We start from the raw sequence: 18,007 nt of genomic DNA on the forward strand, positions 1-18,007 counted from the left end.
CTTTCATCCTTTCACTTTGTTTATGACCACACCTCAGGTTTTATTTTAAACTATCCATGGTCTTTTCCAAATCAGAAGCTTTGACATAGATTTCTTCCTTTGCTGGGATCATTTTCTCCAGTCTCTTCTCTAACCCACCTCTCCACAGGTGCCAGCTTAAATCCCTTCCTAGGACAAGTCCTCACTGGTACCTGTGGGGGTTTGTCCCACAGACCTCGACCCAACAACAGATGAATAATGTATACTGACACAGATATTCTGCCTGTCAGTTCGGCTAAGGGTCCAGGCCCATCACAGACACCAAGGAAGGTGCTATAAAGAGTAGTAGCCACAGCCTCCACTCTGCAGGCATTTATTTAGCACAGATTTAATTGACAAAGGCTTTGAGTCAATACACCTGTAGGTAATTAATCTGATCGCCGACCCCCAAGTAGAGAGCAATTATGCACCCACGATTGATCAAAGGTTGGTCTTACGATCACATGAGTAAACACGCTATTTAGATAAACTACCTTCCTTTGAAACCACTTTAAGCTATTTACTCAAGGTAAGAATTAAGCTGCTCTCAGCCATAGCCCTATCTTGAGACTTTTACAAAACCTTCCAGCCTTCCAAGAAGATTTGTGTCTATGTCCTATAACTTCATCTTAAAATTTTTCTGCCAGCCTGACTGAACTACCACATGTCCCCCTTTTCTGTTTTCTGCATCAGGTTCTCTGGACTGAAGCATACAGATATGTGCAGCAACAAGTCTGTTGGGCAGGGCGGTCATTGCTCTTATTCTGGCTTTGCATCCTAGAATTAGCAAATAACATAAGACAACCATGACTATAATTAGCAGCATTCTTTTCCAGTCAGAGTGACCCCCAGGAGCAGGGCTCTAACCAGGAGAGATGATCTTGCACACCCTTCCATATGGCTGTTTGTTGGGTGTGTGGATCTATAGTGTGAAAGGATTCTAAAATTTTAGTTTTAAGTTGCTTTATGTCTTAAATTTTATGCTTTAAAATTTTATTCTAAAATTTTAGTTTTAAGTTGCTAAATTGTCATGAAAGGTTTCCCAGAGGCGTTGTTTCACTTCATCCCAACCATGTATTGATTGGTTCCGTGGTAGAGAAATGATACAGATATGTTTATGCCCCCCAGTGGCAGTTTCATTGCTGTCGGAATGCCAGTGCATCTTGTTGCTCCCCCACATATTCTAAGGCAGCCTTGAGGGCTCGCAGTAGTGCAAGAATCTTTTGATCTATACCTTGCTGTAAGAGAAGTTTATTAGACACATTTCTGGCCATATTATCTACAAAAGCAGCTGTTTGTACTGATTCAGTAATAGATGCAACAGCCACACTAGCGGTTGCCAGGATGACTATGGCTGAGACCATAAAGGCTATAAGTGTGCCTATGAATCTTTTGAGTCTGACCTGGGACAGGGGACATTCTTAGGTGGCAAGGACAGAAGAACCTTGCCAATCGCGTGTCAAATTGACTGGTAGGAATGCCTCAGATTGTCTCCTTAATATCATAACACTAGCAATATTTAAGTTAGATATATTGTAATTAGTGATACATGAGGCAAACCAAGCCTGTTCCTGCACCCCGATCACAAATGCGGAGTTTTGGGGTATAATGGAAATATCAGTTCCCATAAGGAAAACATATGGATGGGGAGTGCAAATTAGGCACTGATCAGTGTGATTACGAGTGAAGGCTATAGTATAATTGTTACTGGAATTATGATATGTCCCATACCAGGTGTCAAAGGAGGTGCTAAGATGTCCCAGGTACCATAAAGTGTCATGGAGTGGCAAGGACTTTACTTGGGGTCTGGGATAACCCATCTCCCCATCAGCTCAAATCATAGGGGAATGGGATGAGGTTACAAAACGGTGATTGATGCCATGATGGATGAGGACATCAGTAAGACTGCCCTGCAAATAGCTGTGTGGGCTCCAGTCTAAGATGTTATAATAGCCTAGTTGGAGGCTATGGGCTTGTTCCCCATGACAGACCTCCCAGCTAAAGTGGAATTCATTACTTTCCCAGCTTTGTTCTTTAGCACAGGAAGGAATGTTTGGGAAAGCGGCATTAATTGCATTACCCAATTTGAGGCTACCTGCAGCTAAGACTGTTAAGGCATTTCTTTTGCCATGATGTAGCCACAATTGGGTTTGGGCAGGTACACATTAAGGGTTAGAACCTTTATAACTTACACACAGTGGAAGGATAGTGGAGTGATATGTAGTGTTATCTGGCACCTTAGTCCAATGTGTGCCATTATTGAGAGACCCCACTGGGTGTAAATCTAACCCTCCTAGCCAAGCAATCACATTATTCAAGGCTGGGAAGGGAGTGTCTGCCCAGGTGACAGGGCGAAAGAAAGGTAGATCTAAGATATGAGCCCAGTAGAGTTTAGCAGGTACAGGTTGCAGACAAAGTGAGAGCATAAAAAAGGAACCATACCCTATGTGAGTTGCAATGTACAACAGAAAGCATAGCAAGAAGCAAATTATCTGGAGTGAATGGTGTCTGTGTCCGGAGCAGGATTCGTTCAGCCTCCTGAGTTGTCCTCTTCAGCATCCCCCAGGTAATGTCTGAGGCTTGTGTTGTCTGAGGAAGCCACATCGTCCAGGGCTGCGGGTCCTGTAGCGTTAGTTCCTTCATTTCTGGTACCAGGTTGGGTCCTAGCCACGCCATGATATGGTTTGATGTGTCATGCTGGAATCCAAGGAGGACCTGAGGGCGTGTGGACACAAGCATGCCCTCTTCCCCATGTTAATAATACACTTGGAACACACCATACATTACTGTTCACATGTTTCCATAAAACTGAAGGTTTTATGCCTAGAGAGGTTTTAGCAAAGTGCTTTTCTACAGCTTGTGCCAATAGTGTGGCAGGGTATTTACCCATACTCCCCCTTTTTTGTTTCTTGAATATATTTTTAAGTGTGGAGTCGGCATGTTCTACTATGGTTTGTCCTTGGGGGTTATATGGGATGCCTGTGGAATGTTAGATATTCTACATGTGACAAAATTGTTGAAATTGTGAGCTGGCATCAGCTGGACCATTATCAGTTTTAATTTTTGTGGGCCGTCCCATAAATGCAAAAGTTAATGACATATCCAGTGGATTTTCCAGGAAGAACATGTGCACTAATTAGATGAGTGTTCGTATCAACAGATACATGTACATATTTTAGTTTTCCAAATTCAGGGATATGTGTAATGTCTGTTTGCCATAACTGATTAGGTTCTAGTCCTCTAGGGTTAACACCTGTTGAAGGAGGGGATGTGCCTGTGAGCTGGCAATCTGGGAATTGTAGGATAATCTGTTTAGCCAGTCTCTGGGTAAATTGAAATTGCTTAGATAAGTTTCTCCAATTTTGGTGGAAAAACTGATGCGATTAGGTGGCTTGGTCAAGCAGTGATGTCATAACCTGAAGGCCTGCTTGATCATGGCCATAAGCCAATGGGCTAGGCAGTGAGTTGTGGGCTCGAATGTACGTAATAAAAATAAGATGTGTACGTTGATCTAGCAATTGCTGAAGTCAGAGAAAAAAAGCACATAGGACAGGCTCCAGAGTGGACTTAATTAGGGCTGTCTGAAGGTTCTGCAATAAATAGAGTAAGCAGAATCGCTAACGATATTGACGGGCTGAGTGGAAAAAGTTTCCAAGGCCAATATCAGAGCCCCAATCTCAGCTCTCTGAGTGCTGGTAAACCGAGTTTGAGTGATTGAATTATGTGGTCTCCACCAGACTGGCGCTTTTCCATGTTTACGCAAACCATCAGTAAACAGTATTGAAGCACTAGGTATGGGGGAGTGAACTACTTTTGTAGGTAAAACATTTACTAGACTTTTTGGGAATGATGAAAAATGGGTGCATCCCAAGGGCTGTTGGTAGAATATCATCCATAAAATGAATAACCTTGAAATCAGGAAATTTTTCTTTCTACTGGGGAGCAGTTTGCTTTTAATTGCTCTTTAATTAACTCATGGGCCTCTTGTAATTTCTCTCCCTTTAGAGGTTACTGTTTTACTTAAATTGGATTTGGAGAAAGTCACGTTAGGGGTAAGAGAGAGATAACAGTGGCCATTATTAGAAAGAGGTTTTTTAAATTTCTAAATTTTACTTAAATCTTAGCATAGAATTATAATCTGGGGTGTCGCTTGTATACAAGGAGCACATGAAATTTTGCCGTGGTCCGCCTGCAGAGCTGGAGAGCTAAGCATGCGGGCCCCAGAGTGGTGGCTGCCTTGCGCTTGCCTAGGCGCCGCTGTTGCCTGTGTGGCTTTTCTTTTCTGTTTTCTGTGCCACTCCCTCCCGCTGCTGCAGGGCGGCTGCTGCCTGCTGGGTGGACCTTCCCACATGTGCCACCTGCCCCTCCCCAGCAGGCTACCTCCTGCAGCTGGGCCTGGCTTCCTGTAGCGGCAGCTGCCCAGGCTGAGTTCCTGGGAGCATTGGCTGGCTCCGGATTTGTGAGCTTCCCCACTGCCGAGCCTTTCTTTCTACCTACTGCTTGCTTGGTGGCACAACTTTGGCCTCTAATGCTTTTTTAAATCTTTTTATAAGCGTTAAAAGAAATGGGTTTATGATTGCCTTGTTGATCTTGCATTACTCTGCAGGCAAAGGGCTCCCTTCTAATGCCGCTTGCTTAAGACTGGGTTCCATACCTGGAGCATATCCTGCCTTTTTTCCCATCTATTGGAGGAAGGGAGCTCAGGCAAAACCTCCGTTCCCGTTTGTTATTTTGGCCTGATGATACTGGGGCTGAGGGAAGAGGAAGTGGTAAGGCAGGTGACGGTTCCTCCTCCTTCCCCTTTTTAGGCTCTTCTGGTTATAACTAACCAGAGCCCCTCTAACTAAAGCCCATAGCGTTAGGGCTGTTACTGGGACCCATTGCCCTTGTGCATAATGTTGTTTAGGATTTCTCCCTACTTACTCCCAGAGCTCTACATCTAGCATGCCTTCTTTTAAGAACCATTGATTATGGGTTACAACCATTTGCATTAGGTCCCTTAATTGAGCCTGTGAAACTGAGGCTCTGCTAGCCTTAAGCAGCTGTTTCAATACTTTTATATACTGTTTCTGTTGAGCTGATAACTGTTGTCCCATGATGAAACCTAGCCTGAACAAGGCCCACCGGCGCTGAACTTGGAAATCCCAAGTGGACACTAACGACTTACTGACTCACTGACCGTGCAGTTCTTTTTCACCTTCGTTTTTGGGAGGTCCGTTGCACTGCCTTTGCAGTGTTCCTCACACGGGGTACCAGCTGCAGGGGTCCATCCTGCAGACCCTGACCCAACGACAGATGAATAATGTACACTGAGACAGATATTCTGCCTGTCACCTCAGCTAAGGGTCCAGGCCCCTCACAGCCACCAAGGAAGGCGCTGTAAAGAGTAGCAGCTGCGGCCTCGACTGGCTGGCCCTGTGGGCATTTATTTAGCACAGATTTAATTGACGAAGGCTTTTGAGTCAACAAACCTGTGGGTAATTTGGTTGCCGAACCCGCCGCAGTAGAGAGTGATTATGCACCCGCAGTTGATCAGAAGTTGGCCTTAAGACCACATGAGTAAACAAGCTATTTAGATAAACTACTCTACCTTCCTTTGTACCCACTTTAAGCTATTTACTCAAGGTAAGAATTAGGCTGCTTTGAGCCATAACCCTATCTTGTGACTTTTACAAAACCTTCCAGCCTTCCAAGAAGATTTGTGTCTATGTCCTATAACTTCATCTTAAAATTTTTCCCACCAGCCTGACTGAACTCCCACAGATACCCACATTTCAGATTAGATGAGGTCCTCCCATTGTTGGTTCTCTCCGGTCCTTCATTTATGAGCTTTCCTAGCTCCCTTTACTTTTCATGATAGCCTTAGAACAACTAGAGTGAAGGAGTGATTTTCCCCCTTTCTATACCATAAGCTCAGATGGTAGGTAGAGTTTACCCCAGAGGAACAAAATACAAGAGGGAAAAGGTCAGTTCATGCTATGTGCATCAATTCTTATTCCAGATTACCTTTTCCTCTGACATGATGGGGTAGTTACTTGTACTCAGGGTTCAGAAGCCTGTATTTATGGTGAAAGGGCAGGAAACTTGGAGAAAAAGCAAAATAATTAAATCACTAGTTTTACAATCGTTTCTCACCCCAGCCCTAAGCCCAGCAACAGACACCTCCACCACCTTGTATACACTCTGGAAGACAGGCTTCCTATGTACAAGCTCTCTGTTTTGTTTTTGTTGTTATCATTGTAGTTCTTAGTTCTAACTCACTATATTGGCTCAGTAGTTTATTCAAGTATTATTTGAGCTAGCAGCCTGTGTCTTTTTGCCAACTTGGCACAAGTGGCTATGAATGGAGCCCTTGCTCAATCATTGCAGCCTCAGATCCATATTCTCTTGGCCACTTCAATGTCCACTTAAATGAACATCTCCAGACAACAATGCCTTTCTCACTTACATTGATTGAATGGGATTATGTAGGAATTTCTAAATCTTACCTGCCAAAATCTTAATCACAAACCTTGCTAAAGCTGTACAGATTATTCTGCTGTACGTGAACATCTCTAGAGCACAGAAATCCCAGGAGAATATTATGCCTTTTTGGCCTCAAATACCTAAACACATCATGCAGCCATTTATTCTTGGGTGTCCAACTACCACCTGTAAAAAAAGAGTATCCAACTACTTACTTATGACTCACTAGGTGAGCAGGAAAGTCTCGTTCCACTCATCGTGGGTTTGCCAGATTTTGTCTGATATAGTTTGTATATGGATTGGGATTTAAAACAAGAAGCAACCTATTCTTATCATTAATTTCTTATGTTATGTTAACCTAAAGCCAAAAACACAAATTGACATGAATCAGGACCAGGAATGGTAAAGAAAAGCATTACTCTGAGAACTTTTTTTTAATAATTTAAAATACTAGTCAACCAGAGTATATATGTTCTCATCCAAATTCCACCATTGTGATGGACTGTTTTATTTGACTATTTTTGAGAAGATAATAACTCAAGATGTTTTTGTCAATAAGTGGTAGAAACAAATAAAGAAGTTTTTTTAATAAAATACTTTCTATACCAGTTTGATCTAGAGTTTCCATGAGAAAGGTAAACAGGGAGTACAAGACACAAGTGATCAGAGTAGACATCCAAATCCCTGCAGAATGAGTATAATACCAAACATAAATTATATTCTACTTTCTGAGTATTTACAGGGTACTGGTTTTAAAACCTGCATTCTATATGTATATGTATATTATCACATCCCTTTTTCATAACACAGTCATGAGAATGCTACTCTTAGCCTTATACATAAGAGAAAACTGAAATACATAGGATTTAAAAATATTCCCCAAGTTTACAAAGATAGTGAGTGTGCTAAATGTAAATTATATGTACTTTATGTATCTTTTCTTATTTGTTCTGCGTTACACTGCCTTGATGATGTCATTATTAGTCGTCACATTTCATATTTCTAAATACTGAGGAAATGAGAGGTTAAATCTTCATTTAAGATACTGCTTTTGAGGGACAAGATAACTAACTAGAAACAGCTAGTGTGCACCACTCTTGTAGAGAGAAGAGAGTAGCAAGTAAATGCTAGATCTTCAACTGGAACATCCAGGTGGACCATTGAGAACCACCAAGAAAACAGCTTTACCCATGGAGAATAGAGAAGAGTAAGACAAGACAATTGCTCACCTGGGAATGGCGTGAAGCCAGAGGAGGCTTCTCCACTGCAGGGAGATGGTGGGTGAGTGAGAGTCTCTGTGGACCCATACCTTTGCCACCCTGGGCTCAGGAGATATTCCCATGAGACTACCCCACTGGAGCCTTCAGACTGAGCGGGGAGCTAAGCGGAGCCTGGGCAGAGCCGCCACTCAGGCATACAGGGAACACTTGGAGCCTTGGATCCAAGTATCCTGGAATTAGCGGCTGCAGCTCTGGCAATAGGGGAGGTCAGGCTGCGCCACAGGCCTTCAGGAAAGGAGCTGAATCCAGGGTACTAAGCAGCACTGGACTGCAAGCCTCGCCTCCACTGCACCTCACAGGATAAAGTCCACTAGCGTAGTACTCCAGGCACCCCCCTGCCTGGGCTCCTCGGCCGGTAGCAGATCTGCACTTCCCTGGCATGAAGCCCCCAGAGGGAGAGGCAGCCCGCCACTTTTGCTGTTTCACAGCCATTGTCACGGCTGCCTTCAGGCCCTGGAGCGTGTGTGGTGATTAGGGACTGGCCAGATCCCCAGCACAGCACAGATGCCTCATGAAAGAGTGGCCAGACTGTTTTATACGTGGATTCCGGATGCCAGTTCTCCTCACTGGGCAGGACCTCCTGACTTCAGACTCCAGCTACTCCCTGCCTGGGCTATGGTGACTATAGCATCTCTATACTTCCCTGGGATGGAACTCCTAGCGGGAAAGTTAGGCTGACATTTTTCCTGTCTTGCAGCCCTCACATCAATTGCCTTCAGGTTCTGAAGGAAGGGCAGTGATTGGTGATGGGTGGATCCCCAGCACACTGGAGCCACCCCACGGAGAAGTGGCTGGAGTGTTGTAAACATAGGTCCCTGTTCACATTTTTCCTCACTGGGTGGGGCCCTCAGGCCTAGGGCTCGAACACAACTACCCTGCCCCCTCCTGAACACTTCAGTGGAAAGCAGCTTTGCATTTGTCTCAGGAGAAAATCTCAGAGACTACCCACAACTCCTCCACCATTGCAGCTGCAGTGGCACTGCCCTAACTGCGCTTGGGCCATGAAAGAAACAAAGGATCTGGTCACTATGCTGGCACCTCCAGCGCACAACAGCGAGCACTGGAGAGGAGTCCAGTCTCTCTTCCCTATGAGCTCCCAGTCCCACTCTTCACCAGACAGGGCTCCTGGCTTTGAACTACAGAACAGCTGCCTCACCCATGGCTAAGCATAATGTCTGCTAGTGACTCTGTGTTTCCCTGGGGGGTCCCAGAGGCAACTGACTGCCCCACTGCAATGGCCAAAGCAGTGGTTCTGCCCCGATCCCCTTAGTCCAAGGAAGAAACAAAGACCCCGAGAGTTTCACCTGCGCTTCTAGCATACTACAGTCACCATACAGGCAGTGAGGCACAGTCTCTTCTCCCTATGAATCCTCAGTGCCCCACTCTTCAATGAGCTGAGCCCCTAGTTGTGGCCAGCAATGTAACTGCCCATTTCCTAGCTGAACATTCCCTGTAGCAGTGGCTCTGCATTCCTCTGAGGTGCAGCTCCCAGAGGCAACCAAAAGGCCCTCTGCCACTGCTGCTGCAGTGGTACTGCCCTGCTGCCTTCAGACTGAGGAGGAGCTGCAGTTGCCCTTAGGAGAAGAACTCAGTCTATCTCTCTTGTGATCCACCCGTAGCCCTGCTCTTCACCAAACAAGGACCCTCTGGCTTGGACCCCCAGCACAGCTGCCCCATCTTAGGCCAATTGCACTGGCTGATAGCAGCTCCTCATTTCCCTGGGGTGGACCACCAAGAGGCAAGTGAAAGGCCCTCTGCCATACCACTGCTAAGGTTTCTTCTGCTGCAGCCTCCAAGCTGGGGAGGGAACATAAAGTCTGACCTCACCCCAGAGCTGCAGTGTGCCAAACCAAGATCTGCAGCCAGTACTCAAGTGGGAAAGGAGCCCACACTTTCAGAGCACTGAGAGGGAGCATGCCTTGCATATGGCAGAGCAAGAGTCTACCTACTGACCAGCACACTTAAACGCCACCTACTGGATCACAGCCCAAAACTCCAACACCAAAAGTATTTTGCTAATATAGACCCCTGTGTAACCATGGACAAGAATTTAGCTAGAAATTAAAATCCTGCACAAAGCCCCAGCTCTCTAAAAACATCCAGGAAAGAAGGTTTCTAACTACTCAAAAGAAAGAAACAGTGCAAGAACTCTGGCAATTCAGAAAGCCAGAGTGTCTTGTTTCCTCCAAATGATTGCACTAGTTCCCCAGCAAAGGTTCTTAGCCAGGCTGAAATGGCTGAAATGACAGAAATAGAATTCAGATTATGGGTAGGAATTAAGATAATTGACATTCAAGAGAAAGTTAAAACTCAGCCCAAGAAATCTAAGGGTTTCAATAAAATGATACAGGAGCTGATAGAAAAAAATGGCCATCATAAAAAAGAACTAAATTGATCTAATAAAGCTGAAAAATACACTACAAGAATTTCATAATGCAATTGCATGTATTAACACCAGAATGAAATAACCTAAGGAAAAAACCTCAGAGTTCAAAGACTGGCTTTCTGAAATAACTCAATCAGAAATAAAATAAAGAAAAAAGGAACTAAAAAGAATGAAAAAAACCTCTGAGAAATATGGGATTATGTGAAGAGACAAAGTCTAGAACTCATTGGTGTCCCTGAAAGAGACAAGGAGAAAGCAAACACCTTTAAAACACATTTCAGGATATCATCCATGAAAACTTCCCCAACCTTGTTAGAGAGGCAAACTTTCAAATTCAGAGTACATAGAGAACTCCTGTGAGATACTACACAAAAAGACCATCCCCAAGACACATAATCATAAGCTTCTCCAAGGTTGAAATGAATTTTAAAATGTTAAAGACAGCTAGAAAGAAAGGGCAGGTCATCTACAAAATGAACCCTATCGGGCTAACAGCAGAACTTTCAACAGGAGCCTGACAAGCCAGAAGAGCTTTGGGCCTATATTCAGCATTCTTAAAAAAAATAATTTTCAATCAATAATTTCATATACAGTCAAACAAATCTTCATAAATGAAAAAAGAAATGAGGTCCCTTTTAGACAAACAGATGCTGAGGGAATTTGTTACCACCAGACCTGCCTTATAAGAGATACTGAAAATTATGGAAAGGAAAGAACATTACCAGACACTACAAAAACACAATTAAGTAAACAGAATAGTGACACTATAAAGCAACCACACAAACAAGTCTGCATAATAATCGGCTAACAACACAATGACAGTATCAAATCTGCAGATGTCAATATTAACCTTTAATGTAAACAGACTACACACTCCACTTAAAAGGCACAGAGTGGCAAGCTGGATAAAGAAGCAAGACCCAATGGTATACTGTCTTCAAGAGACCTATCTCACATGCAATGACACCCATTAGCTCAAAATAAAGAGACAAAGAAAAATCTACCAAACAAACAGAAAGCAGAAATAAAAAACAGAGGGTGCCATCCTAATTTCAGACAAAACAGACTTTAAACCAACAAAGAGTTAAAAAGACAAAGAAGGGCATTTCATAATGGTAAAGGCTTTGATTTAACAAGAAGACCTAAATATCTTGAATATATACACACACAACACAGGTGCACCTACACTCATAAAACAAGTTCTCAGAGACCCACAAAGAGACTTAGATTCACATACAATAATAGCGGGAGACTTCAACACCACACTGGCAGTATTAGATTGATCATTGAGGCAAAAGAAACAGCAAAGATATTCAGGACCTGCACTCAATACTTGACCAGATGGACCTAATGAACATTTACAGAACTCTCCACCTAAAACCACGGAACACACATTCTTCTTATTGCCACATAGCACACACTCTAAAATTGACCACACAATCAGATATAAAACAATCCTCAGCAAATTCAAGAAAACAGAATCATACTAGCCACCTTCTCAGAACATAGTGCAATAAAAGCATAAATCTATAGTAAGAAAATGGCTCCAACCATACAGTTACATGGAAATTAAACAACCTTCTCCTGAATGACTTTTGGGTGAATAATGAAGGCAGAAATAAAGAAATTCTTTGAAACTAATGAGAACAAAGATAAAATACATCAGAATCTCTGGGACATTGCTAAGTCAGTCTTAAGAGAGAGGTTTGTAGCACTAAGTACTCACATCAAAAAATTTAAAAGATCTCACATTAACAACCTAACATCACAACTAGAACTAGAAAAACAAGAACAATCAATCCACAAGTTAGCAGGACACAAGAAATAACCAATATCAGAGCTAAACTAAAAGAAATTGAGATGTAAAAAAAAAAAAACAGACAAAAGATCGACAAAGCCAGGAGTTCACCTATTGAAAAAATTAATAAGAGAGATTGCTAGATAGACTAAAAAAAGAGACAAGATCTAAATAAACACAATTAGAAATGACAAAGGGAAATTACCACTGACCCCACAGAAATACAACAATCCTTCAGAGACTACTATAATCAATTCTATGCACACAAGCTATAAAACCTAGAAGAAGTGGATAAATTCCTAGAAACATATAACCTCTGAAGACTAACCCAGGAGGAAATTGAGTATCTAAATAGACCAATAACAAGTTCTGAAATTGAATCGGTAAGGAAAAGTCTACCAACTAAAAGTAGTCCATGACCAGATGGATTCACAGCCAAATGCTATCAGATGCATAAAGAAGGGTTGGTACCATTCCTACTGAAACTATTCCAAAATTTGAGGAGGAGGGACTCCTCTCCAATTCATTCTATGAGGTTAGCATCATCCTGATACCAAAAGGCAGAGACACAACAAAAAAAGAAAACTTCAGGTGGTTATTCTTGATGAACACAGATGCAAAAATCCTCAACAAAATACAAGTAAACAAAATCCAGCAGTACATCCAAAACCTAATTCAACACAGTCAAGTAGGCTTTATCTCTGGAATACAAGATTACATACACAAAGCAATAAATGTGATTCATCACATAAACAGAACTAAAATCAAATGCTACATAATCATCTCAATCGATGCAGAAACAGCTTCCAATAAAATGCAACATCCCTTCATGTTAAAAACGCTAAATACGCTAGACATTGAATGAACACACTTCAAAATAATAAGAACTATCTCCAGTAAACCCACAGCCAATATCATACCTTATGGACAAAAGCTAGAAGCACTCCCCTTGAAAACTGGAACAAGGAAAGGATGGCCTCTCTCACCATTGCTATTCAACAGAGTACTAGAAATCCTGGCCAGAGGAATCAGGCAAGATAAAGAAATAAAAGGCATCCAAGTAGGAAAAGAGAAAGTCAAAATATCCCTTTTTGCGATGACAAAATCCTATACTTAGAAAAACCCATAGTCTCTACAGAAAAGCTCTTTGATCTCATAAACAGCTTCAGCAAAGTTTCAGGATACAAAATCAATATACAAAAATCAGTACACATTCCTATAAACCAACAACATCCAAGCTGAGAGTCAAAACAGGAATGTAATTCCATTCACAATTGCCACAGAAATTGACAAAAAGATTTCTTGTATTCATCGAGGTTGGAAATCACCATACAACATTTTTTTCTAGAGCAGACTCTTTGTGGGATGAGAGGGTTTTCTTAGAATGTAGTATGTTTTGTATATTGTCTCTTATGTGACAGGCACTGTGTACATCACTTTGGATCCATTTTTCTCATAATCTTCAAATCAAAATAGTGAGGCAATCATTTCATTTTTTAGATGAGGAAACTGAAGCTTGGAGAGGTTAGGCAATCACAGAGAGGCTAACCAAGGAGGTAGTTATTGTAGATAATTCCTATCTACAATAAGAATTACAAAACACTGCTCAAAGAAATGAGGGAACACAAACAAATAGAAAAAGTTCCATGCTCGTGGATAGGAAAAATCAATATTATTAAAAATGGCCATATTTCTCAAAGCAATGTACAGATTCAATGCTATTCCTATCAAACCACCAATGACATTCGTCACAGAATTAGAAAACACTATTTTAAAATTTATATAAAACCAAAAATGAACTTGAATAGTCAAAGCATTCCTAAGCAAAAAGAACAATGCTGGAGGTACCACTTTGCCCAACTTCAAACTATACTACAAGGTTACAGTAACCAAAACAGCATAGTACTGGTACAAAAACAGACACATCGACCAATGGAACAGAATAGAGAGCTCAGAAATAAGACCACCCAACTACAATCACTGGATCTTTGACAAAGTTGACAATAACAAGCAATGGGGTAACGACGCTTTTTTCAATAAATGGTGCTGGGATAACTGGCTAGCCATATGCAGAAGATTAAAACTGGACCCCTTCCTTACACCATATAGAAAAGTCAACTCAAGATGAATTGAAGACTTCAGTGTAAAACCTAAAACTATAAAATCCCTGGAAGATGACCTAGAAAATACCATTCTAGATACAGGACCTGGCAAAGACTTCATTTTGAAGATGCCATAAACAATTAAAACATAGAGGAAGAAATGACAAATAGGACTTCATTAAACTAATGAGCTTCTGCACAGCAAAAGAAACTACCAACAAAGTAATCAAACAATCTACAGAATGAGAAAAAAAAAATTGCAAACTCTGCACCCAACAAAGATCTGTTATCCAGAATCTATAAGGAATGTAAACAAATTTACAAGAAAAAAATGAGCCACCCCATTCAAAAGTGGGTAAAGGACATGAACAAACATTTCTCAATAGAAAACATACACATGGCCAACAAACATATGAAAAAAAGTTCAACATCACTAATTATTAGAGAAATGCAAATCAAAACCACAATGAGATAACATCTCACACCAATCAGAGTGACTGTTATTGAAAAGTCAAAAAATAACAGATGCTGGTGAGCTTGCACAGAAAAGGGAACACTTATATACTGCCAGTGGGAGTGTTAATTAGTTCAGCCATTGTGGAAAGCAGTGTGACATTTCCTCAAAGAACTTAAAACAGAACTCCCATTTAACCCAGCAATTCTAGTACTGGGCATATACCCAAAGGAATATAAATTATTCTACCACAAAGACACATGCATGCATACGTTCGTTGCACCACTATTCACAATAGCAAAGACATGGAATCACCCTAAATGTCCACCGACGTTAGACTGGATAAAGAAAGTGTGGTACATGTGCACAATGGAATACTACACAGCCACAAAAAACAAACAGATCATGTCCTTTGCACCAACATGAATGGAGTTGGATGCCATTATCCTAAGCAACTTAATTCAAGAATAGAAAACCCAATGCCACATGTTGTTACTTATAAATGGAGCTAAACAATGAGAACACATGGACCCAAAGAGGAGAACAACAGACACTGGGGCCTACTTGAAGAAAGACGATGGGAAGAGGGAGAGGATTAAAAAACAAGTCTTAGTGGGTATCAGGCTTAATACTTGGGTGATGAAATAATCTGTCCACCAAACCCCTGTGACATGCAGTTTACCTATATAACAAACCTGCACATGTACCTCTGAACCTTACAGTCAATATTCAAATCCAGGCTTAATGAACTCTAAAACTTAAGTATTTCATGGTCATATATTGCTTCCAGAGTCAGAATGTAGATGTCAAAATTTCTGAAATATTTTTCTATATATTTAAAGTTAGACATTGTTATGGCTTGAGTTTGTTTCCATAATTCAGGTTCTGCAAGGCTTCTCTTGAGAAATTAGATAACTGTGACTCACTATCTCATTCTTTGTCTTTAACTGCCATGTTAAGGCCTATGGATCAGATGCCTGTATCTTCAGTGAATGGGCAGGCAACTTGAAGCTAAGGTAAAAGGAAAACTGAATCACTATCCTCCAATCTAGTATATTACCCATTACCAAACGGCACTCGGACCAACCTTCTTTCTGCATCCCTAATACATGCGTACCAGTTGAAGACAGGACTCCTATGTAAGGAGTTCTCATTTTTTCATTTTGTTTTGTTACTGCTTTTGTTCTTATTGACTGGTCCATTCCAATAATTCATATTTCTCTGTACACTTTCTAAAATTGCTATTTGTGGATGGTGATATCAATCTAGCCTCTTACTTCAGGTGGTTAGATGAATCCCATTCCTAGTCATTATCAGCTCGGATCCATTTGTTCTCTGCTACAACATTTAAAGACAATCCGTTTTCTGACGCATAATGGCTTAGATATAATGGAGCGACAGTTTCTAAGTTATCTTGTCTAAATACATAATACAGCCATTTCTACATTTATAGGAATTATTCTGCTATACATAAAATCCCTTAGATACAATAACTTTAGAAAGAGGCACGTATCTCCATGGCCACCTACACCTAAATGCACCATGGACCTTTTCTGCTTTGGTGACCCACTCAAAGGTTGTCTCACCACTCAATCTATGATTCACCAGCTGAGCAGGAAAGACTTGCCCTTTTACTCATTTTGTGTATGAAATAGGTTCATTATGCTTTGGGATCTAAACTCCGAAGAAGACAGAAGCATGACCATCTGTCATGACTCATCTAAAGCATAGATAGCAGAATGGCGTGAGTCATGATCAGGGATGGTAGTAGGGAGAAATTACTATGAGGAAAATAATCAACAACTATTTAAATTAATATCCAACCAAAGCTAAGATCTTAGGCATCCAAATTCTGCTACTGTAATGAAAATGTGTTTATTTGTATTTTATTTTGTATATTTAATTTTTAATGATTTAGGGGGTACAAGTGCAGCTGTGTTATATGGCTAAATAGCACAGTGATGAAGTTGGGACTTTTAGTGTATCCATCACCTGGATAGTGTATGTGGTACCCATTAGATAATCTCTCATCCCTCACCCTACTCCCACACTTCCATCTTTCTGAGTCTCCAGTGTCGATTATCACACCGCCTCTATGTCCAATATCACTTCTTGGACTTTCCACTGAGATAACTGTAATATCTGATCTTATCAGTTTTGACTTATTTTGAAGAGATACTTGTTCAATCCACTTTTATCAATGAGATTAGACTACTAACTTTGGTAGAAGGGAATAGAGACTATCTTATTTAATATTCTTCCCATACCTCCTCAGTAAGATTTTCTACAACTGGGTCAACATAAAGCATAAAATATCTGTGAATAGAGCAAACACACAAACCCTGCATATACTATAACAATGAAAATAATAATGATATTTCTTCTTATTGAGCATTTACTGGATTCTAAAGTAAAGCTATGTTTATTACAAAATGTATAGCATATATTCTTTATTGTATATCCATGAAGATGCAACATATATCCCATTTCACATATGAGAATCATGAGGTTCAAAGCAGTTAGAAATCTCTCCGAAGTTAATAAAGATAATTAGTGTTAGATGCAAGATTCATATTCAACTTAGTCAATTAAAAAGTTTTTGTAGTTTAGGGAGTATGTTTCTTCCAGTGTGAGAGTATATATTAAAATATCTGTAATGTATCAGTAAGCATTTCAAATAGTGTTGAATTTTACATTTGGTTTTATAATCCAGACTCTTGAAGCTTCTAAAACAGGATGAGGTACACAAGATGACTAGGGTTTGTTGTCCTCACTAGGAAACCACCATAAGCAAACAGATCTTTCAGCACTTTTCTTCCATCTCCTTAAGGACAAAAGAAAAATGCTATGGAAATCTACAAGTAGAAATAAATGAGAGCGATTTGATATTGGAAGTAGAATGTCCTTAAGTGCTTCCCTTAGTGACATTAGAGAGAGTCACGTATGATTTTCTGGACACCCACTATCCTTACATTAACAAGGTATAAAAAAAGACAGTTACTGGGAATGCCCTAGTGAAATCTGGAATGGTTCTGATTACTGTTGGGAATCCTGAAGGATTTTGGATACCTGATGCATATCATTGGATAACCAGAACCCTGACTGGAACTGTGCTTTCAGAGAGTGCTGATAGCAAAATGAAGATCAGTATGCCCAAACAACCGACAGCTGAGTTTTCTGGGTCCTGAAGTGCAAATTATGGGAATCCTTTGCGTATTTGCTTGATGAAAATGGCTTCCATCCATTTGGCTAACATTGTTCTGAAACTTCTACCCTTATAACCTAGAAGGTTGTTTAACAAAAATAACTCCAGCAGAGGTGCTTGACCAAGTTAGCCTAGATGAGTTTTCACTAGAAACAGAGCCAAGGCCCAATCACACACCTATAGAATTTCAGTCAATAAAATGAAGGATGAATGCCATTTGTGAATGTGCAGGTGAAGAGGTTAGGATATCTAAAATTATGCTGTTTTCCAGAGAAAATGCAAGAGGGATGACAATGTAA

General features: G+C 40.9%; 1 protein-coding gene across 8 annotated transcripts in view; it reads left to right on the forward strand.

Moving 5' to 3' along the window:
• PYHIN1 (pyrin and HIN domain family member 1) overlaps positions 1-18,007 on the forward strand; it is a 38,878-nt gene that overhangs the window by 15,775 nt on the left and 5,096 nt on the right. For 4 of the 8 annotated variants that reach the window (XM_021925396.2, XM_021925393.2, XM_021925395.2 and 1 more), the window contains one exon: positions 15,464-15,519. The exons of the other annotated variants lie outside the window; for them this stretch is intronic. In XM_021925396.2, coding sequence (XP_021781088.2) covers positions 15,464-15,519 — 56 coding nt within the window. The remainder of the gene's footprint in view (positions 1-15,463; positions 15,520-18,007) is intronic. 8 annotated transcript variants of the gene reach the window in all.

This window comes from Papio anubis, chromosome 1 (genome assembly GCF_008728515.1).
Source record: "Papio anubis isolate 15944 chromosome 1, Panubis1.0, whole genome shotgun sequence".
NCBI lineage: Eukaryota > Metazoa > Chordata > Mammalia > Primates > Cercopithecidae > Papio > Papio anubis.